At 34.7% G+C, this 26,114-nt stretch overlaps 1 protein-coding gene across 2 annotated transcripts; it reads right to left on the bottom strand.

Moving 5' to 3' along the window:
* Positions 1 to 4,589: 4,589 nt before the first annotated feature.
* On the bottom strand, positions 4,590 to 26,029 carry DCUN1D5 (defective in cullin neddylation 1 domain containing 5; the record flags this gene model as incomplete). 2 transcript variants are annotated; one of them, XM_084248699.1, is made up of 8 exons in its annotated part: positions 4,676 to 4,830; positions 6,154 to 6,256; positions 9,414 to 9,518; positions 9,605 to 9,713; positions 18,301 to 18,392; positions 18,802 to 18,872; positions 23,300 to 23,391; positions 25,944 to 26,029. In XM_084248699.1, the coding sequence occupies 8 exons, from the start codon at positions 26,027 to 26,029 to the stop codon at positions 4,775 to 4,777; spliced, it is 714 nt and encodes a 237-aa protein (XP_084104825.1). In that variant the 3' UTR covers positions 4,676 to 4,774. The 2 variants fall into 2 exon arrangements, with proteins under 2 accessions (XP_084104826.1, XP_084104825.1); XM_084248700.1 differs by lacking the exon at positions 6,154 to 6,256 and having other exon boundaries at positions 4,590 to 4,830.
* Between the last annotated feature and the right edge of the window lie 85 nt (positions 26,030 to 26,114).

The following is a 26,114-nucleotide window of genomic DNA, read 5'->3' as shown; positions in this document are numbered from 1 at the left end:
GGAAAGACTTCTACATTTATAGATTAAAAATTATGCACTTGCTATATAAGCTATTTCATTTGCATGAGATTAATCAGACACTTGAGGTAAACTGATTTCACTTAATTCTACAAAAATAAATTTTGTTAATAATACAGTCTCAAATGGCAAGTTGACTAAAAATAGTCTTTCATGCTTCAGATACAATTGATAATGATATGCAAGCAAATTTTTTCTTCAATATGTGAAGTCTGCTTTCTACATGTAGTAATAAATTTATACACATACACACACACACACACTGTTGAGTTTTGGGGAAATCTGACTTTATAGTATATCTACTTTTTCCATTCTCCTTTTTTATATTGTCTCTAAAATAGTTGTAATATAGTATTTGAATTTTCATAATATCCACAATTTTAACTTAATACGTAGAACAATACATGGGTGTAGAACAATTTTTATTAATACTTCAAAACCGATAAAGCCAAAAAAGATGAAACTTTTTCAAAATTATATAATTTTGGGGAGAACTAAGAAACTTCCAAAGACACTATTTGACTATGTATCTTCCACATATGGTCCATAGATCCATGAAATAAATACAGGGTTCCAACAAAATTGGCAGTGATAAGGTCTATGTTCAAGTCTATTGCTGGATATATTTTATATATTTTTTAAACCGTAAGTTTAATTTTATTTTTTTTAAAGATTTATTTTTATATAAGAACTGGGGTACAGGTCAGAGGTGCGGGAGGGTGAGAGGATTCACCAGAGACAGAGCAGGGAGCAGAACAGGTAGATGGACCGAAATACACTGCTGAGGGGAACAGCGGGCAAGACAGGAGAGGTCTGCCGCGCCATGTGGGTATCTTCCTGGCCGGCCGGGAATTGAACCTGCGCCACAGAGGCTGTGGACAGCTTCACAGCGCTGTGCTCAACCCTCTGTGCCACCAGGGAAGCCATGGATATATTTTAAAGACTATTTAACACATGGAAAAACCAGAGTCCATGCAAAAATAAGCCATATTAGAGACGGTTCTAATACAAGAGACAAAACACACAAGTCAAGAAAATTAGGCCAAACCAGTAACAACTAGTAAGGGAAAGGAAGACTATAGGCATAGGATACAAAGGGCTCAGATGGATATAGCAAATTTATGTTATTTTCTTAAGACTGGTGTTTGGGAAAGAGCAAATTATGCTTTCAAAGATCTGAAGATTGGCTCCAGTGAAGTGAAAGTTCACTAGGCAATCCTCTTCAATAATGAACTGTGGTAATTCACTCCAAGCTTGGCACAGGAATCCACCTTTATATGTTATGTAAATATACCATAAAAATTAACTACTTTTGGCGTTTAACCGTACTACTCCTAATTAGGTCCATTAACAAAAAAGACCGAGTCTTAAGTAATCTATTTCTATGGTTATTATTAAGTATTTTTGGAAGCAACAATACTACATTCTTTAAAAAAATACATGATCATATAAATTATATATTTAATAACTTGGACTAGTTTTTCCTATTGAGATAGGCAGTGAGATTTTGCTTTTTCTTTTCTCCTGAAAATGACCCCTTCTTTAAAATGTTTCCTTGTGATGATTTTCAGTGTCACTCAAGTAAGTACTTCAAGAGGGGAGAATTGCTTTTTAAGAACTTGTAAGAATAGGGTGAAATGATTATTTTGCCTTCTCTTTTGAACAAAGACATGAATTACATATTAAAATGCCCCAATTTATTTGATGCTTTAGACATCTGGTAAAAACATAAGTATTGTGTTGTAAAACTTCAGGCTATAGGGGCCTTGAAAGCCTAAACAAAACTTTATTAGGCTGAATTATCACAATTTTAAGTACATTTCTTCAAGAAAACAGTAAAACAGTAAGTCAGCATTATTACTTGCTTCTCAAGTTGAGTACACATTTTAATAAATTCTTTCATAATATCACATTAGTCATTGGGCAGAAAGGACATGTTTTGTTGAAGAGATAGGAATGAAACTATCCTAGTTTCATTGCTAATATATTTCTGTGTTCTGAATCTGAGCTGCTCTACATACCTTACATGTCTTAAAAACTCTGAAAATTCTACTCTTTTTTCCCCCTCCTGCTATCCCCATAGTGATGGCATTTGATATTGCTGATAAAACTTTTGGTTTACTATGAAAAGGCATTTATATTTAAGAGAAATACTCCTCAGGGTCAATCTAACATCCTCATGGAAGTCCCTCCAAGTCCATTTCAACAAACACATCAGAGTAAAATACACATCAACAAATCTGTATACATTTTACATAAAAATGTATTATGTCAAAAATTTTATCAGCAGCAGTTAAAAAACAAGTCATTAAGACAGAAGACAAACATGCAGTCGATCAGCACACCATTTTAGAATTACACTACGTTACCTGAATCTCAGGTAAATTTCTAAATATACCATGTCTTGTTAAGAATGGTAGGCTCTGAGGAGCACAGGGACCACCTCTCCATCCCCTTGGATTTGTATACTATAACAAGTCCTTTCCAATTAAAAAGCACCATTGATTATTTCGTCCCATACCAAGAGAAAAATGTTGAAAATTTTACAAAAGGATTCCTGGGAAGGCACTTAGAGCTAACTAGGTAGAAGAGGACACTTTTGGAGAATTTTTTTGTATTGCAGGCTTCTTAATACTGTCTGTCTATTTTATATTCTTTCACCTCTTATTCATAAATTTCCCAATAAATTGCTATTCAAATATAAATAAACATGAGAAAGGACAAGTTCACATCCTTGTGGATGAGGCAGAGTAAATTTGCTTCTAAATAGGTAGTTTATGACTGAGGAAGCTGAAACTGGAAGGAGCATAAAGCAAGCATAGCCTGGTAGGAGGGCTGTTCACTTTCAGGAAAAACACAGGGATTTTAATTTTTAGATTCCAGAAGTCTTAGAGATATCTTTGAATACGCAAAATAGCTTCAAATATTTTTTTAAAAGTATCTCTACATTTTGAGTGTTTGTTATTTTACTCAAGCAGTGAAAATGCAAAAACATGAGCAGGCTATGAACTGACAACCTGCAGGATTTCACTGTTTTCATTGTATTTTGGAATTAAATAAAAATGGGCAATATTCTTCAAGCTGAGAATTCTGCCTTGGAGAGAAAAAATGTAAAGAACTCCAAATTCTCCAAATGTGTCCTTTTCAAATGTCTAAAAATCTAAATGTTTTGCCTGTAATAAATTTGATTTTAAAAGATCACTGATGTTAAATTATACTACTATCGGTATGCTCAGTTCCAGTAATTCAGCAAATCCAGCAGTTATTTCTATTACTAAATATTTAGGAAGAAATACTTTTCCATTATTTTTATATTACTGTTTTACAAACTACAAAATCAATCATTAAGGAGCCATGTAAAACAGTAATCATTTTCCTCCCAGCTCAATTCCCAAAAAGCAAACCACAAAATACTTGAAAAAGCAATCTCCCCTAAGTATTATCAATTCTGAAACCCACTTCAAATTCACCATTAAAAAAAAAAAAATCAAACTTTACCCTAAATCTCAATAGAAATGTCCATATTTTGGAAAAATCATCTTTTTGCTTTGCTCCACTCAATGAAACTAGAAATGTCACTGAGGTTGTGACTAGAATGTGAACCAAGTTTTCACGTTACTGGGATATTAGATGGTGAAAGGAATGTACCAACAATCCTGCTGTTAGTCCAAAAGATGCCTTTTATGTGAATTAGAGGAGGTTGTCCTTTTTTCAAGATACATTATTGACAATAGCCTGAAAAAGGTCATTAGAATACTACGATTATTCCAGTGTAAATGGCACCCTTGAGTTGTGCACATTTCACCCATTCTCTCGTGATTCCTTATTTATCTTCTTGTCTATCACAACTCTACATTAGAGCTAAGGTTATCTTAAGACCAAAAAAGCTTTCAACAGAACTCCCTATTTCATAAAATGGCAGAGATTACATCAATGTCACTAATTATAAGATGAGGGTAATGATGACAAGCTCCAATGCTGGTTCTAATTCTCTAAGGAGGCTATCTGATTTGGTGACCATTAATTTATGGACCTATTCTTTCAAAATGGAATTTTTTAACGGAAGGAATACAGAAAACTTAAAATTGACATTAAGAACATACATGTAATGCTGATTTATGCTTATTGACAATACTGTTTAATGGACAGAAAACAAAGAAACTAGACACAATCTTCCAATTCTGAATTCTTCAGATAAAGTATGTGCATTGGACTGTGACAGCTTTCACAGGAGCCCAGAGCTTCCAGCATCCGGAAATGTTTATTAGCTGCATCAGAATATCATTATCCCAGAAGGCCAGTAGTCTTCCTAATTGTGCAGAGGTGAATATAATGAGGCACACCATCAGCAGACCACATTGCCAAGTATTAAGACTGTTTAAAATCTTTAAAATTCCACAAATTCATGAGTTAGAACCTCAAAAATCCAATAATTTAATTTATAAAAATAAATATCACTCTGACACCCAAGGGACATCTTCACTTTAAGGCCTTTGTCACAAATCTGAATCTTTATTGTTCTGAAATAAACGTTATCAACATAAAACAAAAACTTGAATATTCAGTCTCAGAAGAGGTATGGCTCAATGCCCATCACATGTAACAAGAAAACTTCCTTTAAAAAAAAGGAAAAACAAGTACTATGAGAAGTCTTTCATAGGAATGAAAATGCACCCCATGGGTTTTTCTCCCTCATCTCATTAGTTTGTATGCATGTGGGGTGAAAAGGTGTGCATTTTCTTCACAATAGTTCTTGCTATGATGTTTGGCGGATTTTTTGCCACTCAACGAATTCATCAAGAAGAACAGGCCCTAGAAATAAAGAAACATTTTTTGTTAGAAATTTAATGAACTCATCTCTCCAACTATAAAGCAAAGTCCCCAAGAGGTTTGTGGTGACAAGGGCTTTTGCCTTACCTTCTGCAGGTTTTTACTTCCAGCCTCCTCCAACTTATGGTGCTTTCTTAGGCAGTTTTAAAATTGTTTAATAAGGCACTTTCCACAATGGGTACTCACAGTAACTTTCTTCTCAAGGCGTTTCATAAAATCTACAATAACTAAGTCACTATTCCTCTTTATTCTAACTGTCCATAGTTTTTGGCAGTTTAATCATTAATTCTGAACTACTCTATAAAGATATTTTTAAAATGCTGCGGGGGGTGGTCGTGTCTCCAAACTCACTTGCCTATAGAAGCCAGGTTGGCTTCTATTTATATCATTTAAATGATCTCACTATTTACAAGTTAAGAATGTAGGAAAATTCAGTGCCACAAACATGCTTGCTCTATTTCCTTAAAATCACTTAATCTCCTAGTGGTTTATTTTTTCCCTTCTGCTTCTAACATACATATTTCTCTACTGCAAAGAAAATAGCAGACAAATACAATAAATAACAGGTGAAAAATAGCCTAGGCTGCTGGCATTCTGAGGGCCAGCAAACTGGAAACCAAGTCAAACATGAGCCACTATTTGGCTCTAGCCTCTAGTTCCAAGAAAGAACATAGGAAGTTTTGTCAGATTTTTTTCAGGCAAATCTGCAAGTTGCATTTTTATACATCTTTCAGCTTTAAATGTTAGTCAAAACACACATACATATACATGTTGGCAGGCTATATATAGCCCTCTGGGCTGCCAGTTTATTGCTATAGATATTATTCTAAAAATAATAAATTTTATACCATTTTGTAGGGAGAGGACACAACTTATATAGGAAGAAAGTTATCCTATCTTCAGTATTTTATAACTTCAGGGTTAACAGAAAAAAGTCCATAATTTCAGTTTACAATTATAGGAATGCACCTATCTATGTAATCCTTTGAGACATTAAGGTGCCACATGTAACCAAAATAGTGGTAGGAACTGAAAACAATCTATAGTTCCAGAAAATTTTGTCTTCACTTCAAAGTTCTGATTTATATCATTCTGGTCTTTTCACCAAAGAGTATGGAGAGACATTTTAATTTGAAAGACTTCAAGAATTTCACAGATTTACTTAATTTTTGGAAGATCCACAACTAAATGATATAAGTTACTATCAGGAAATTTAATCCTTATGGTAATGCTACACAAATGCATATTTTCATTTACTAGTTTTAAGAATTTTATTTTCATAGGAAAGCCAAGTATTATACTTACAAGCACCATCTTCATCATAGTTGCTAAGATCAGCATGGACTGTTCTGCTGAATTCTAATACATTGTACCACTGATCTTTGTTCATAACACGATACTTTGATTGCTGCAGAAAACAATATACATGCTTGCATTATAGAACAAACATTATTTCTTAGTGCTTGGCTTCAATCTTATTAGGCTTAACTTTTATTGTGATTTGATCCAAAAATATTCATTCCTCTTTAAAATTGTTTTGTGTTTCTAGGAGAATCCCTAGGAGCATTTACATGTTAACATCATCCAATTTAATTTTTCCTTTATTTTTCTTTCATTTTTGAGGACTAACAAGAGCATCAAGGGCATTACTAGTACGGGTAAATAACTCAGTAAATCTTTAACCTATGTATATACCTGTGTAGCCACCAACGCCCAGATACTCATTTTCGATAGCTACTAAGTCTCCTTCTGCTGCTTCCCAGTAAATCATTTCTTTGCATGAGATCTATATTTATTTGCATTTTGAAGCAAACATATTTAAAGGCAGTGTAAAGAATAAAAACCTGGGCTGAAATCCCGTGTCTGGCATTTATTTATGTGCTCATGGGAAAGTTATATGGCAGAACCCATTTCCTCATTTGCTAATTGGGGATACAACTTAATTCAAAATGTTGTTATAAATTATAATGATTAAAAAATACAATTTTTGTAGAACATCGTCCACATAACAAGTATGTGACAAATATTCCATTCACTTCTCAGCTCGTTAGAGGTATTTTTACATTCAATTATATTTATTTTTATCCAAAACTACTAATAGGAGAGGGGCCTCTCCGGTGGCGCAGCGGTTGAGCACTGGGTTGCGAAGCTGCCCGCAGCCTCTGCAGCGCCAGTTCGATCCCCGGCTGCTCCCCGGCCACCGGAGAAGGGTCCCACATGGTGTGCAGACCTCTCCTGCTGCCCGCTGCTCCCCCCAGCAGTGTACTTCGGTCCTTCTGCCTGCTCTACTCCCCGCTCTGGCTCTGGTGAATTCTCTCGCCCTCCCGCGCTTCTGACTGTACCCAGTGCTTGTATAAATAAATAAATAAATCTTAAAAAAAAAAAAAACAAAAAACAAAAAACAACTACTAATAGGAGAAAGGGCCCATTAAAAACAATTGCTTTAATTTGATGTAGTCCCAGCTGTTTACCTTTGCCTTCACTATCACTGCTTTGGGTGATGTGTCTGTAAAGATGTCTTTGATGTGCATATCATGCAGTGTTTTGCCTATAATTCCTTCTATGTATTTTATGTTTACAGGTCTTATGTCTAGTTCTTTAATCCATTTTGAGTTGGTTTTTGTGTATAGTGTGAGGTAGTAGTCAAGCTTCATTATTTTGCATGTAGCGACCCAGTTTTCCCAGCACCATTTATTGAACAAACTTTCTTTACTCCAATGCATATTCTTTGCTCCTTTGTCAAAGATTAGTTGACCATAAATCTGTGGGTTTATTTCTGGATTTTCTATTCGATTCCATTGGTCTGTGTGTCTGTTCTTGTTCCAATACCATGCAGTTTTGATGATTATGGCTTTGTAATATAGTTTGAAGTCTGGGAGTGTGATGCCTCCATTCCCTTCTTTTTTTTTTCAGGAGAGCTTCGGCTATTCGGGGGTTTTGGTGATTCCATATGAATTTCATCAATGATTGTTCTATTTCTTTGAAGAATGACATTGAAATTTATGTTTATAGCAGCACTGTTTACAATAGTTAAGCTTTGGAAACAACCCAAATGCCCAAAAATAGATGACTGGATCAAGAAGATGTGGTACATATACAGCATGGAATACTACTCAGCATTCAAAAAAGATAAACACATGCAATTTGCAGCAACATGGATGGTGCTGGAAGGGCTTATGCTCAGCGAAATAAGCCAGAAAGAAAAAGAAAAATACCAGATGGTCTCACTCATAGCAGGAATCTAGAAAACTTAAATAAGGGACCAGAAAAAAGAATAACTATAAGAAAGTAAAAATCAAAATCAACAAACAACTATGAACCAGAGACAATCTATGGGGGGTGGGAGGAAGGGAGGGATTGGGGTCAAAATAAGGGGGTCGCAATTGTATGGGGAATACAAAAATAAAATTTATAATAAAAAAATTAAATATATAACAAGGTAAAAAAAATTGCTTTATTAAGCTTAAAGATTTAAGTATGCGCAAAATCTATTCACCTTCCATAAAACCTTCTCAAAACCATAAGACCTTCTCAAAATCCTTAAAACCTTCTCATACCACTGTCTCTCATCTCAAGCTTTAATCAAACCCTCTCTGGGGAACATACTATGATAAGCAATCAACCTTATGAGAAATTATTTTCAAAGCAAAAATACCCATATTCAAAAAATGGTGAGCACTATACCAAAAAGCCTAAAATTGAGAAGACTAGAAAACCTAACAAAGAATCCATAGAAAAAAGGATAATCATTGAAAACCACTGCCTATGGCAAGCGCTATGATAATCCTTCTCAAAAAAGGATTTCATAAATTTAGTATCTTTTTTAAAGCAATTAATAAATTTAAATAAACTATCTAACCATCTTCATATTGGCAGGCATAAGCTACTAAATTTTTTATCACCACAACTTATATGGCTTTCAGTCCAAGATCCTGTGTAACAGAAAGAACCTGATTCAAAAGGTTGAGCTGAAGTCTCTCTTGCCAAAAGTATGAAAAACTAATTTTGTATCAAGAACATGCTAAAAATATATTTCTTGGGGAATGGTGAAGCACTTGCAAGGGATGGAATTAAAATATCTTATGTATAGAATATATTAATGAAAATGGACTCCTCTAAAAATTGTAGGAGATATGAACCTATTTTAACAGAATTTTTTTTTTAAAGATTTATTTTATGCATACAAGAACTGGGGTACAGGCCAGAGATATAGGGGGTGAGAGGATTCACCAGAGAGAGTGGGGAACAGAACAGGTGAACTGACCGAAATACACTGTTGAGGGGAGCAGTGGGAGAGATAGTAGAGGTCTGCTGCACCATGTGTGTCATCTCCCTGGCTGGGGATCAATCTTGTGCTGCAGTAGCTGTGGATTGCTTCATAGTGCTGTGACTTAACCCCCTGCACCACTGGGAGTCCCTTAACAGAATTTTTCTAATACTCAGACCTTTATACAAGCACAGTATTAAAAATACTATTTCCCTAAGGGTGTTTTTTCAATCAGATTAAGTCTTAGAATACCCTGGGGGGAAAAAATAGTACAGAATAGTAAAGAAAACATACATACCTCCAGGTACTGGTAAAATACTGAAAACAATGGCCATGTCCGCCCAAGCAGAAGAGCTAACATAGATTTAGCAGTATCAATGTCAAGACTTCTCTGGTCTTTATCCTAAAAACACAAGTAAAAAAAATTTCTTAAGTATGGTGTCAAGATTAAAAAATAATTAAATTACAAAACAGGGAAATTGTACCTACCCTTGCAAAATCAAAGGCATATCTGTAGATATTCTTAAATGATGAAATATCATTCAACTGTGAGCGCAAAAAGTCAAACTTGTTCTGTAATTTTTCTGTGCAGTCACACCTTAAATTAAAAAAATCAAACACATTACATAATCAAAATAATTATATGAAAGTATCTTTAGGAGGTTAGAAGAAATGCATTAAGAAGTTAATGTACTTAGGAAGTTAATTTAGGTTTAAAATTATGATTCAGAAATCAGAGTAGCAAACAAACTTGTTGCCTGGTATCTACCAAAGCAACAGAAAAAAGGTAAAAGAAAACTTGGCAATCGGTGAAAGTTCACTCCAATAACTTTATTTAAAAAAAAATCAAAACGCTACTAGAATCACAAATATCTCTTAAATAGACATGTATTAAAATGTGCTTTTACCACATACAAAGTAAAAAAGATGACCAAGCAAATGAAATTGTATTTCTTTGGACAGTTCTTAGGCAACAGCTTGGTGAAAGATTAGCCACGAATAGTTTTAAAAGTTCAGAATGTAACACAGAGGAAATACATTAGTGGGTCAGTTATAAGTTCCAATGCCTACATTTTTAGTGAACAAAAAATAGATTAATGTTAAGTACCTAACTTTAAGTAAGGTACATATGCAAAAGCACACAAATAAGTTATACATATTTTTTCTAAAAGAGAAGAAAATAAATATAAGAAGTTGTGTAGCTAGGATACTAAAAATTTTTACAGGCTTTCTGATGCTCCCTGGGTTGATGTATTCCACTATTTAGCAAGAGTGGAGGAAGATGAAGCCTTTCACATTTGGACTCAATCTTGTCTCATCTTCTACCAGGTACCATTATCTGTACTGGGCTCAAGTTATATCAGTTTCACTTACCATTCTCAAATGAAACAGCTAAGCTTTAGCAAATGCTATTTCTCCTACTTAAAATGCTGTCCCCCTCCACTTTGACAAAGTATTACTCATCACTGAGACTATCTTCCATCAGATTAGGGGGAAGTAATCATTTGTACTGCATAGGAAAGTGCACCTGCATCCCTGGTCTGTGTAACTGATCAAGCAGGACACAATCTGCATCTTTCCTTCTTAAAAGAGTATATATGACTCTAATGAAAGGATAACATATAGTATAATTTTTTCCTGATCTATCTAATGTTTAGTTTCAGTGTTCTAAATTTTAAGATAAAAAAACACTGATATGGGCCTCCCCTGGTGGTGCAGCAGTTGAGCGCTGGGCTGTGTGGCTGCCCGCTGCCTCTGCAGCGCGGGTTGGTTCCCCAGCCGCTGGCAAGGGTCCCACAAAAAAACAAACAAACAAAACAAAAAAAAAAAACACTGATATACTTCTCATGTAGTACAGACATCTAGAATTCTTAATTTAACTAAGAGTTTCACTATTAGATATCAACAATGTGGTATGAAATAACTTAAAATTTTATTAAGATAGGGCCTCCCCGGTGGCGCAGTGGTTGAGCGCTGGGTTGTGAAGCTGCCCGCAGCCTCTGCAGCGCCGGTTCGATCCCCGGCTGCTCTCCGGCCACCTGAGGAGGGTCTCACATGGCGCACAGACCTCTCCTGCCGCCCGCTGCTCCCCTCAGCAGTGTACTTCGGTCCTTCTGCCTGCTCTGCTCCCCGCTCTGGCTCGGTGAATTCTCTCACCCTCCCGCACTTCTGACTGTACCCAGTGCTTGTATAAATAAATAAAAATAAATCTTAAAAAAAAAAAATTTATTAAGATACAAATATTTCAGAAAATTTTCTAATGTTGCTTAAATTTTGCATTACTACCATAAGTCAAATTTCATCCACTCACACTTCTTTGCTAGTTTTGTCAACAAATTTATAGCAATAAGTCTCAGAAAAGTGAAATGATGCTTTTTACCTTTTTTTGGAGCAGTTTCCTAAGCATTGGAATTATAGTTTTCCAAACTCACACAAAAAAAAATTGAGAAGGCTACCAAATCAACATTTTTAACTGTTGTAAGACCACTGAGATTTTCCATTTCTTTTAATTTTGATCATTTATATAATTTTCTAACATCTGCTTGTTTCAAATATATTTTCATTTAAACGTTGATTATATTACTTAAAACCTTTTCTAATGTCTAGACATCTTTTTATCACTTATCTTCTTTCTCTGGGTTGGCCCTTTAACTTTTAAAAGTAGGTACCTGATCAAGCTTTTTTCATCTTCTTGTAACATGACATTTAAGACTATAGATTTCCCTCTAAGTAGTAAGGTAGCTGCAGCCACAGCAGCTACCATGTGGTTTTATCATGTGGGACTCTCATCAGCAGGCCAGGATCGAACCGGCGCTGCAGAGGCTATGGACAGCTTCACAGTACAGTGCTCAACCGCCTGTGCCACCAGGGGAGGCCCATGCAGCCACAGTTTTGATAAGTATTATTGGAAAAATAATACATTTTTAATATAATGTTTTATCTTGATAAAAGTTCAATAAAAAGGAAAATTGTAGATCAATATCCCTCATGAATCTTTAACAAAGTATTAGCTAAGAGAATTCAGCAATATGTAAAAATAATTTTAAGTCATAACCAAGGGGAATTTATTCCAGATATACAAGATTGATTCAATAATCAAAAATATAAATATAAATATAATCACAATAGTAACAGGCTGAAAAAGAAAAACTGCACTATGTGATTCAATGTATAAAAAGCATTTCAAAAATTTAATACTCAATCATGCAAAAACTTGAGAAAAACAGGAATAGAGAACTCCCACCCACTTGATACAGAACAATCATGAACACCTATAGCTAATACACTTAATATGGTGAAATACTGAATGTTTTCCCTGTATGATTGGGAACAAGAACAGATGTCCACTCTCAACACAACAGGAAATGTTCTAGTCAATACAATGTGTCAATGACAGGAAATAAGAGATATACAGACCAGAAAAGAAATAAAACTGTTCTGATTTCCTATTTCATGTCAAAATTAAATGACGTGATTATATATGTAGAAAACCCAAGGAATACATATATAACTCCCCATCCCACGAAAAAAACAAAACCCTTAGAATAAGTTCAGCAAAGTTACAGACATGTTATATACATGACAAATATATTAAAAATTGTATTTCTACATTATTAGTAATGAACATATAGACACTGAAATTAAAAATACAACACTATTTATAACAAAATAAAAATGAAATACACTTAGGTGTAATTCTAACATGTACAGGACTTATATGCTCAAAGCAACACATGACAGATGAAAGAAATCAAACACCTAAAACTGGAGACACATCGATTTTCCATGTATTGGAAGATTCAAAATAGTAAGGATGTCAATTTTCCCTAAATCCATATGTGGCATAGCCAAAATTTCAGAAAGATTTTCTGTAGATACAGTTATTCTAACATTTTTGGAAAAGCAGGGGAACTAGAATAACTGAAGTAGTTTTGAATCAAGATCCATCAGTCTGGCTGATTTCAAGGTTTATGTGTAGTTTATAATTATAGTAATCCATACTCTGGAATTAGCAGGTTCAGAAACAGATCAATGTTACCAGAAACACATACACACATAAATATATCCAACTGATTTTTGAAAAGGTGTAAAATCAATTCAATTAAAGTTTTTTCATAAATGGAACAAGTGAACACCCATATGAAGAGATAAATCAAAACCTGTCTCACCCAAAATGCATCATCCTAACTTAAATATAAAATGTAAAAATATAAAACTTGTAGAAAAAAAAAAATTCCCAGGATCTAGGGCTAGGCAATAAATTTCAAAAGCACAATCCACTTAAGGAAAGATTAAATAAAGCTGGATTTCATCAAAATTTGTAACTTTTGTTCTACAAAGTTTTTGTAAGAGAATAAAAACCCAGGAAGGGAAAGAGAAAATATTTGCAACCATTTTTTGTAAAGGACTCATACCTAAAATAAAAACTTAAAAACTGAACAGTAAGAAGAAAATATTTAACCACTATGTTTGTGTCTTAACCTTTCCTATTTTCCTTAGCTATCAGATAGATCTATTTCCCTAGATTCCTACTTTATTGATGTCTATGTATCTCCTTTCTATGTCATTCAATTTAAATGTTTTATTTTTTCACTTTTAGGAATTTAATTATTTGAAATCTAATCATCTGAGGCCAATTTTTTAAGGATATACTGAGATTGTGAAAATTCAAAATTCTTGTCTTCAAGAGTCTAACTTTGAAGTTTAAGACTTATTACAATTATGTTTGGTAATTTTGTAATAGTTAACTAACCTTCACTGAGCCCTTCTCAGCAGAAATTAAGGCTTCTGTTAAAAACGCATACCTCTACAGAAGAATTGTTTCTACTACACAGATGGGAGCACTATTTACATGGGAAAATTTTAAAATACATTTTTGGTGTGTGTTATACAAATAATGAATTCCAGCCCTAAATCTGCATACTTCTTACTGGTAATCTTTTCAGTTATAAGTCCATTAACCTTTGATTTTAAGTAGAATCAAGCCAGGCAGTCAAATCTGCATCTATTGAATAGGTTTAACATTTATCTGACCTGATTTTTACCCCACTCTGGTATTGAAATTGGTCTCTTGTTCCCAACATGCGGGACAGGATAGTAGACAGATGATAGGGGGCTTGGAATAGGTAGATATCCTTAGGGAAATGCCAGCTCGCTTATATGAAAATTCCAGCTTTAGCCTTCAAGGTTGTCAGAGTTATCAGTTAAGCATCTTCAGAGGGCACTAATACATCTAAGTATCTACTTTTGGGGACTCTCTTCTTGTCATGACCCACCTTCCCTGTTATGATCTATCTTAAGTAGGGGCATAATTTTCTAAATCTTTGTAGCATCTTGAACTAGAGATTTTCACATTTTTTAAAAAGTTTTGTGACTCATAGTTTCACACAATAGCTCATGTAGAATCTTAACAGACTTGAGATTCAGGAGGGCAAAAAAGGATGCCTGCCTACGTTCACAAGTTCCTTCTCTCCTGAGTTTGAAAATCATTCTTGCACTCGCTTTGGCAGCTCATACACAAAATTGAAAATCAGTCTCATAGCATGAAATAGGGCATCTTGCATATAGACGCATCCCCAAATTATCTGTTAAATAAAGGTACAAATAGCAAAAACAAAAGCAAAATAGAAGTGTATTTAATTACAGAAAGTTTCAAAATTTCCATCTAGGTAAAGATAGTGGGAAATATAGTTCAAACATTATAACAGTGACTGACAGGTCACTAAGGAGATAAAAATCCAAGAAATTACAATCTTTTCCAAGTAATTTTATATTCCACAGGTACACACAGCAACACTATTACTTATGTGATCTCAACTAGCTTATGACAGACATAAAGTGAAGAACCAAGTTTCAAGTCAAACAGATTGGTTTAAATTCCCACTTCTTCATTCCAAGCTATATAGTTTTAGGCAATTACTTAACCTTGTAGAACCCAAATGCTACATAAATGGTAGTCACACACCATAGCACCCCAGCTATATTACTCTTCTATCCCCAGCAAAAAAGAAACCTTATCCATGTTCCTCATTGCCCTCTCTCCTAAAGAAAGCCAAACCAGAACATTTCCTTTAATATTCAAAGTTCAGAGCTCAATATGGAGACCAGAAAGTGTACAACTCATAACTAGTGGCGGGCAGCAGTTAGTACCATTCTTGTCAGGTGCTTTTCTCTTGCCTTTTTGGTTATCATAACCAAGTAGTCTTTTCAAAGTTCTATGCTCACAGATTTCACTACAAGCATGGTATTTCACCCTTGCTCTAGCACCAAATGGTCAGATAGCAGATATGAGAAAATTCTCCACTCCAGCAAGTTATGTCAGAACAAGTCTGCAAGTATTCTTGGAATCTTAAATTTGAGAAGATGAGCCATATGTAAAACTTTGTAATGTAACACCACACGTGCACTTTAGCAGGGATAATGTCCAGAGTTTTCATAACGTTCTCAAACGAGTCTAGAACTCTAAAACATTTAAACAATTAAATGCTCTATTAACAATGATCCCAAAAATCTGAGTCTGTTCTCAAATTCCACAATGGTTTCCCAAAATGTGATTTAGCTCTTTAAAATGTCAAAGTCCTTCAAAATGTAGTCATTAACCCTACTATTTGGAATTTAAACCTATTTTGTCAATTTTCTTTCTGTACCTTATGATTCTGACAAACCCTTGACCCTCAAAATACTAATCATTCAAGGTCCAGTTCATCTGCCATACCTACTGAGAGTTTCCTGTCTGTTCAGCTAATAGGATCCTAATTAGCACCTGCATTATTGTGTTTATATATTTTCCAGTGTTTTGTACTTTTACTCTAGCACTTGTCACACTCTCCCGGGGTGTATGGTTATGGTGATAGCTCTGTAACGTCTTCCCTGGCATACTAGACTGTAACTCAAGGGCAGGAGTTACATCTTATGCTTTACTACGCCACTTACAAATGATCACAATCAGGCATTCATTCCTACTTTTGTTCTTTATGATATTCATTTGGCAAAACAGAACTTATGTGTCATGTAACACTATTTTCAAATTTCTCTTTTCAATCAAGCATAAAATTGAAGACAGAGGAGCCCTCGAACTTAGGACTGCTCAAAGAACAAACTCCTTACATAGAATCCTATATTCTACCTATTGCTCAAACAACCTGTGAGTAACTTTTTACAGGACCTCTAATTTCACCCAAGAGTTATGAATTTTAAAAGAACTGCACTGAAGTACTTTCTCGGAGAATATGACAAGTGGAGTATTTTACCAAGACTACAATGTAAACTGTCAATGGTTTATTATAATGTCCACTAAATTAAATATAGTTTGAAGGGAAATTTGATTATTATTGTATGACGAAAAGTATATAGAACAAAAACTACATAAAGCAATTACACCCCATAAAACTTATAAAATGGCCATTTAAATTCAAGTAAACACAAATTCATACTCTTAAAAATTATTTCACACAAAAAGAAAGGTAATTCAGTTATGGAAGCGCTGTATAAATAGTCTTAAAATATACACGTACTAGTTAACTGGGATACTCAAAGAATCAGTACAGTAGTCTCCCCCTTATTCTTGGTTTCACTTATCCTTGGTCTGAAAATACTACATTAAGATATTTTGAAAATGACACACAATACATTCACTTAACTTTTATTACAGTATATTGTTATAATTTCTCTATTTTATTGCTGCTGTTAATCTTATTGTGGCTAATTTATAAATTAAACTTTATCATAGGTATGTAGTTTAAGAAAAATCATAGCATACATAGGATTCCTTAGTATCTGAGCTTTCAGGCATCTACTGAGGGTCTTGGAACATAGTCCCTGCAGATAAGGTGGGACTACTGTATACAAAAAAACAGTCATGGAAGTGGAGGAAGTATTTATAGGGGTAAATAAAATAGCTTATGATTAATAAGTCATGTTGTAACTGATATAAATTTTAATGAAACAGGCTACATGAAAACTAGTTTATATTCTTTGCGTACTCTTGTATATTTCGTATTTCTCTAGAAAGCCAATCAAATTGGTGGTAAGTAGTCCAAAGAATTTTGACACCTAGATGAATGATAGAATTCAGTGTTGGTTACAAATACTATCATTTAGAAGTTTAATAATGGCCCTCTATTTTATAAAGCATGTTAGTGTACATACAAAAGAAAGCTGCAACAGGAAGTACAGTTAGGTAGACTGATAATCAGGACATTTAAATTCTAGCTTCTTCCTCTGCTACTAAGGAATTGTATAATCTTTGGCAGGTATTTTCTTCACCTGTCTGAGTCTCAGACCCCTCATCTATGAATAATGGAAGTGAGAGGGTTGATTTTGTATTATATTCTAGAAATTACAATTGGTTTCCTATGAGCAAAAGTTTTTACCATCTTTCCCCCTGCCACCCTCCATACATTAAATATCTGTGTGAACGCTGGTTAAAAGGATAATTATAAAGAATCAGACTCTGAAACGCAAATAAAAAAAAATTAAATTAGATTATAAATAAATACACTTAAAAAAATAACCAGGTTTTTGAGATTCAAGGATAGACAAACAAGGAGTGAAAAATAAATGTAATAATATCAGCACAATCACCACAGGAAAGCATATGGCTCATTAATCCCCAGTTTTGCCTCCACCATTTCAGAATGTTGATAACTAATAATATCCTACATGAACATCAGGAATATGAAATGGCAGCATCCTACATTGATCAAGGCTGAATAGAAGCCATTCATTTCTACTTTTGTTCTTTATGATAGTCATTTAGCAAAAAAGAATTTGTATGTAACTCTATCTTCAAATTTCTTTTCTTTAATCAAATATAAAAGAGCAGACAGAAGCCCCAGAATTTAGGACTATTTAAATGACAAACTCCTTACACAGAATTCTACTTTCTATGTATTGCTTAAACAACGTGTGAGTAGCTGTGATAGGACCTCTAATTCACCAACCAAGAGCTATGAATTTTAAAAGAATTACACTGAAGTGCTTTCTCAGAGAATATGATAAATGACTAAGTGTTCATTTTATCAAGACCACAATGTAAATTTTGTCAATTCCAAACTGATTATTATAGACGATACCAATTTGATTATTTTAAGGTGAAACCTTACTCCTGAAAATTATGAAGCACAAAATATCAGTTAAGATCTTCAAATAGGCCATCAAATTTGTTGTTTAAAAAAATGTCTTACTGTAATGAAGTCATCCCCTTTAACCATTCTTCCTTGGTAAAAAATCCCATGCTTTCAGCCTCCAATTTCCACGCTAAAACTAACATAATAATCTGGAAAGAACAGAACATAAAGGATAGGGGAAAAGTCAGCATAGAGATAATCATGTCTATATTTATCATGGAGAGCATTTTTATACAACTATTTCCATCCTTCAACTATTAAAGAGTATAACCTCTGGAATTATTAACTATAAAGAAATTAGATGGGCCAATTTCTTAAAAGTAAAAAGCTGCAAGTTTCTAAAGGTTGACTCTCTCTCACTCTTTAACACATGACATTTGGATCAAGAAAGAGAACACTTGTCCAACTTAAAACTGATTTAAAATACACCTAAATGAAAATTTAAAATATTATACATGAAGAAACAAAATCTTCATATAAAAAGTTTCCCAATTTCTAGAAATTTACATATATGCTATATCCCACTTGTATTCCATTCTACTTAGAAATAAAACATACATTTTCAGGTTCAACACCAATGTCTTCACAAAATTTTTCCATTCCTTCTGGCCCTACAACTTCATCAGGACCTTCAAAGACAAAAATAATTTATATATTTTGTTATAATTTAATATCAACATAAAACATAAGTCATTGTATCAAAGTCATTTGTAAACATACCATAACAATTTCTGCAAATAACTCAATTTGAATTTTGACTTTTTCTTTGACAAGGTACAAATATTATTTAAAAATTTTTGAAATATTCTTTGAATGCCACATTACTAAAGAAATAAAATCAATGCAGCACTAATATCAATCACTAGTTTGTGCCATAACTTGAATCTATCGTTTAAGAAAACACAGAATATTCTCTTAAGAAAAATTTTGGCAATATATGAATATAAAGAAAAGTTTGAGTTCCTCATTCTACTAAAGTGTAGCAGCACCAATACACAGCCTATAACAGTAATCAGAGAGTATTTGTTTGCTTACTAAAACGAAAGGGTATTCATTACCCTTTTGAAATACACCAAAATAAAATTTACTATTTTATGAAGATACACGTGGGAAATGAGGAAATTACTACATTCCTATTTAAGAATGGGAATCTTTTCCTTATTGTTTTGCTTCTAAAATAACAGGGCATTAGTTTGTTACCTTAACATAGAACAAAATTTTAATCCCTCAATTGCCTTATATCTACTATTTGTCCAATAATGTGTATTTTTCTCCCTCAATAACGCTAAATATTGAGGACACCAATTGTGAGGACAATTGTGAGGACACCAATTGTCATATTTCCCAAAATACAATTATTTCACTGCTAGGTGTCTTGCCATTAGATAAACAAATGTTACAACAATATGAAGTACTGTAACCTTAAATTTACCACACTGGCCTTTAAAAACAATATTAAATTATTAGTGTTAATGCGCCCATGAGAAACTTTTCTTTTCCTTCCTTAAGGGCTGAAAATGCTTCATCTTTATAAATCATTGACTAAACTATGGCTGCTCAGCTGGTATTTTACATCATCTTCATCAGGTCACCAGCACAACATGAAGCCCATGTCCTATATATTTCCTTAACAGCAGAATGCAGCCATCCAGGCTGTGGCCAATCTATTTCTCAGAGGAGATCCAGGCTGCTAAGATGACCTTAACACATGGTCTGGAATTTATTTAAACTTTTGGTTTAAATAAGTACTTATTTATGCAGTGAGGTGTTAAAAGTTAAAGCAGGTGGTAATTAACAAGAAACTTACACTTCTTAATATATACGTGGAGGATTTTTTAATGAGACTATGCTAATTTTAACTTAAAAACATACATATACAATAAGGCAGTTACCAAAACATAACTGAATATGCATCCTCATGTGTGGCTTGAATGAAAGTAAAGATCAGATAAAAATTTAATGGAAGAAACCAATTTTTCTCATGCATCAAGAAAGCAAAGCTGCTCTCGAAGCAGCCATTATCAGAGATTAGAAGAACAACTTGTAGAAATTTGTCACAAAATATGCTACTGTCAAAAATTATAGCCTCCCTGGAACGTGGGGGATTAGTTATTGACTAAAATTTAATTACAATCAAGTTAAATTATGTTATATAGACATGTGAAATATTTAAGATCTTCCTGAAAGTGTCAAGTGACTTTGCCAAAGCAATACAAATAGTGATAGATAAAAATCTGAAACAAGGTCTATACTAATTTTCTTTCTCATCTATTGCATAATGTTAAATTACTTTTTTAAACATACCTTTACAATAAAATTAGTATCAGTAAAACCTTTGAAGCTGAATTTGATTAACTTAGGCAAAAAACAATTTTCCACCCAATTTAAGAAACTGTGGTAATTATTTATTTCTTTGTCCTTGTTCACGCTCCTCTATCAGTTGAATACTTTATTAGGTCTCTGCAATTCTCTTCCTTTTTTTTTTTTTTTTGATACTTTATAAGACTTTGAAAGTGCCTTTTCATTTTCTATGCTTTTGTTTAGCAATAGGCCTGGCATATTATTGAATCCTTGCTAATTTAAATATCAATCAACAATGAGGTCTTATAACAAGGTAAACATAACACCAGCCTTATCACACATGACCTATAATATATCAACAAGATTAGTGATTTTTTTTAAAAAACAAAATGAACAATTTTTTCACTTTTCATTTTTTATAACAATAAAGAAATGTTCCTGGTTATATATGCCAACCATAGCAGATGCTCAGGAAAAAAACTGTGCTCAATTAATGACAAAGCACCTTTCATGTGAGCTATAGAGGGGTTATACTGTTAATTTTGGAACAGTATTTAAAATACCAGTAAATCTGATGCTGTAATACTACCCTTTTAACAACAGCTAACAATTATTTAGTTCTTATTATATACCAGGTACTGAGCTAAGTGCTTTATATGTATTATCTCAGTAGGCACAACCATTGTCTCCATTTTAATAAGGGACATGCCCATTTCAAGATGGAACAGTTACAGTTTATTGGCAAACACTGGCTCCTCCTGTTCCTCAGGTCTCTGCCCTAACTCATCTCCACAGAGACACCAATTTGAAATGAAAGTCCATCCAATTTTCTACTTTCTCTGTACCACACCATATCTATTACCTTTATAACCTCCACAATCTGTATTTATCCTATTAACTTGTTTATTATTTACTCTCTTCCCCACTAGAAGACAAGTTCCCTAAGGGCAGGATTTTTGTCTGACTTTTACACTACTGTATCCCAGCACTTAGCAAAGTGCCTAACAAACAGGAATGCCCAATGAACATTTACTGAAGGAATCATTCAATGAATGACCAAGGTAAGTTAATCTTAAGTGCGTTTACTGATAAAATATTTTCTTTGTAAAAGAAGATTAATTGCATGCTTACTTTAAAAACGAACATTTTAAGACAGCGGTAGTTAAAAACATGGGCTCTACAGTCACCATGACTTGGTTTTCAGTCTTGGCTCTTGTCATTGTATGATCCTGGGCAAATTACTTAATCTAAGCCTCAGTTTTCTCATCTATAAAATAATGATAACACAGGCTAGTTAACAGAATGATTATAAGTAAAAATTATATAATTAACACAATTTTTGGAATAAATATAACAATTATGCTGGCTATTACAAATGTAGGAAATATTTAATTAGAATCTTATGTTACCCACAATACTGAGGAAAGATAAAACAAAAAAGTATGAAAAAAATTTTTTTTAACTAATCTTATGGTAAATAACCTTTATAAATGAAATGAGTAGCATCTGACTCTGTGTCATGAAATCTAGTAAAACTGGCATTTTGAATAATGGGTCAACATTTTAAATGGAGGTCAGTAAGAAAATGAATTCCTTTCATTTAAATTAGGTTAGTGGTTGTCTTGGGATGCCAGTAATAGCAGTTTTTCTGGTCTAGAAACAATCTGTTCTGTTACTAAACAATTTTTAAATTATACTTCTGAGATCACTCAGCTGATCCCAATGGTGAGGTTACTAAAATAGTTTAACTTTCCACAAAGTTAGCCTAAACTTATGCTTTAAATTCAGAGGACACTTCAGGTCTTAACTTGAATAGCAGTGTATATAAGACAATAGTTTGATCTTAAATACTCTGAAAATGATAGCTATAGAAGAGAAAAAGAAAACCAAAAACCAGGGAGGCAGGCAACTGAAAGAAAATAAAGATAAGGGGGAATGGGAGAAGCTTTAAAATCAGTTAATTCCAGATGACAAAAACCATTCTAAGGTTAAAAAAAAATCATATATGCCTATAAGTAATAATAAATGGGAAACAAGTATTCTTTTGCATAAATTTGCTTAACTCTTCAGCCTGTCCTTTAAGCTAGTCTCATCGTGGGCTACAACTTTTTTTTTGCCACTACAGGATTTTGACTAAAGTAGATCCTTTAAGAAGACTCCCCCAACGCTTCCAAGGCTAGACTATATATCCCTCCTATGAACCCTCACAGTGTATTTTCCTAATATAGAATTTATCATACTGTATATCTGGCTACTTTCTTATTTATTATTGCATAGCTAATAGAAGCGATATCTAAATAGCAATAATTAAAGGATACATGTGTTTTTGCAATGATATATCTGAGTTTTAAATCTTTTATTATGCCTTCCAAAACCTTCAGAAAATGTTTCTCATTTAGAAAAATTTCAAAAGAATATTTAAAAGAAAAATAGACCTATAAAGCATGAAATGTCTTCTATATATTTTCCAGACTATCAACTCTACTTTTACCAAAAGACGTAAATTAATAAGTGAATCTGACTGCATAAATTTTCTTAACAGCAAATGAGTTTCTCAACTCCCACTAAATATATACTGAATTACATATATTAAGTATCAGCCTGCAAAGATACCAAATTCTTAGTCTACCCAAGACATTCAGTCTTAATGCTGAACCCAGAACACAGCACATGTAGCAAGCCTGCAATACATCATTCGCTAACATCAAACAAGTTAAAGCACATTACTGATATCTTCTTATATTAATTTCATTACCTGCATACTCATAAAACCAAGCCAGGCACTTCTTGCTTGAAAAATGTTCCTCTCCACTTATCAGTCTAGCAGGGGGTTGGGATCTGCAATAGCTTAGAAAATACAAAAATGCCTAAGAGTTTTTATCAAGTCTCAACTTTTAGGGAAAAGCTAGGCTCAATATGAACTACTAAGTTCAATACGAAAAAATAAAAGTATTTTTTTACAATTATTATTATTTTTTAAGATTTATTTTTCATTTATGCAATAGCTGGGGTACAGACCAGAGGCGCAGGAGGGTAAGACAATTCACCAGAGTTGGGAGCAGAATAGGCAGATGGATGGAAAGCACTGCTGAGGGGAGCAGCAGGAGAGGCAGGAGAGGTCTGCTGCCACCATGTAAATTGGGGTTAACTATTGCATTTTGAAATGTAGTCTTTACGTAAAAATTTCTGGTGAACAAAACCCAAATTCTACTTTGCTCGCTATTAAATGCCAAAAATATCAACTGAAATTATTTCCCCAGATCTCAGAGACCACCAAGAAGTTCAATCTAATGGTCACAATGCAGGACTGGTAGTTGGGAAAGTATAAATCTTTATCGAGATTCTTCTGATTTTCATAGAAATTAGATTTGTATATAACAGATATAATTTTTTTTAAAAAGATTTATTTATTTATGCAAGCACTGGGTACAGTCAGAAGCGCGGGAGGGTGAGAGAATTCACCAGAGCCAGAGCGGGGAGCAGAGCAGGCAGAAGGACCAAAGTACACTGCTGAGGGGAGCAGCGGGCGGCAGGAGAGGTCTGCGCGCCATGTGGGACCCTCTTCCGGTGGCCAGGGAGCAGCCGGGGATCGAACCGGCACTGCCAAGGCTGCGGGCAGCTTCGCAACCCAGTGCCCAACCGCTGCGCCACCGGGGAGGCCCATAACAGATATAATTTTGAAAACAAATATTTTTATTTTTTAAAGATTTATTTATTTATGCATACAAGAATGGGGGTGTAAGGCCAGAGGTGGGGTGGAGGGGGTGAGAGGATTCACCAGAGACAGAGTGGGGAGCAGAAGGGGAGTGACTGAAATACACTACTAGGGGGTGCAGTGGGCGAGACAAGAAAGGTTTGCTGTGCATGTGGGTCAGCTCCCTGGAGGGAGATAGAACAAAAATGACTTAGGACCTAAGGGTATTATTAAATTCCATCATGATAATAAAAAAAAAGTCCTAAAAAATAGTAATATTACACATAATTGATCCAAAACTTATTGCAGTGTTTTTTTCAGTCATTAAAAGTTGGGCTCATAAATCACTAGGATTTAATGAACTTCTTAAAATCCTTTTTCAATGAGTTCAAATAGTTACACTATCACAATGTCATAGAAAATCTAGAACTTCATTAACTGCATGATGTAATCTAAAATAAGGGTATCATATTTAAAATTGTACGTTGACAGAGCAAGTACCACCTGAGTTCTAATAATAGTGAGTTCTCGGCTATTTCAATGTGCTTAATGCAAATAACTTTAATGCATTAAACACTTAAAATGGCTACAAATGAAGTAATTAAAAACTAATTTGCATGTTTAAAAAAAGCATGAGCTAGTGGAGTTGCCATGTCAAATCTAGTGGTAGAAGAAAACAGCATCATCTTTCATAGTAACATATACTCAGGTTCTTGTGCCAAAAACCTCAACCAATTATAAAAAAGAAGATGTGGGCTAAAGTCACCTACCTCACATTTTAAGCAGATCTCTTTAAGGAGGGCTCTATCATTATCTCCTATTTATAATGCTGGGTATGGTCTTCCTTTAAAGATAGTATCTAAACTTATTATATATCAAGTATCGACTACTGAGATAGTAAAGACACCCAATAAGTGTTTTTAAGTGGGTTTTTAAAAAAACCCACCCTTCACACTTAATTGCAATTTTTCGCATCCAACAATGTTGCTGTGAAGACTCAGTGGTAAGTTACAATGGGATCAAAGAGCTCTACATCTCTGCATTGTTTTCTTTTCTCCAAGAGAATAGACTACAACACAACAGCTCTCAAATGGTTAATATTTATATTGAGAGCTAACAGCGCTCCGTATGCTAGCAAACTAAACGCACGCAAGATCTACCCAACTCTGCATACAGGGATTTGGCTCAGGTGGAAAGCTCTATACTTCCAAAAACTGGGGCTCCGCCGATTTAAAAGGCCTCCTATTTGGGATCGGCTCGGTTAAAGCAGATAATAAATGTGGAGACTAATCGTCGCATACGGAGCTCTCCTTTCTACCATTCCCGAGGAGGTTGTCAGGTCAAGATGCCTCCTGCTCGGCTCCTTTCTCCACACAGTACTGACTTCCAGGTCTGGAAAGGTGGGGGAAGGGTGGCGGAGGTGGGGGTTAGGGGGAAGAGCGCAGTTGGCTGGCGCATTCCCGTGTTCCCACCCGGCGGGCTTGAGACTCTCCAGGGAACCGACACATCTAGTCCCTCCCCAGGCGCTGGAGCGCACGGCACCAGCACGAGGCGAGCCGCAGACACGCACCCACCACCTAGGTTTATCAGAAGGGGGGATCGCCTCCCTCAGCCCGAGCCCCGGAGGCCAGGCCCGCCTCCTTTTCCTCCAGCCGTGCAGCAAAGGAGGAAGGAGGAAACCATGAGGGTTGGGGGGAGGTGGTACCTGGAGATTTTACACTTTTTTAGGCCTCCGTCTTCGACTACCGACGCTGCCACCCCAGGGGATTTTCTCTTCTTCTTCACCGGCATCTTCCGCCCTCCCCGGCAGGGCGGGCAGGGGCGCCGGGGCAGGGGGGCGCCACCGGCTTTGGACTCCTCAGAGCTGCCACCCGGC

Source organism: Talpa europaea (genome assembly GCF_964194135.1).
Source record: "Talpa europaea genome assembly, chromosome: 12".
NCBI lineage: Eukaryota > Metazoa > Chordata > Mammalia > Eulipotyphla > Talpidae > Talpa > Talpa europaea.
The sequence above is the reverse complement of the archived record's forward strand: the minus strand, read 5'-3'. Positions and strand labels throughout refer to the sequence as shown.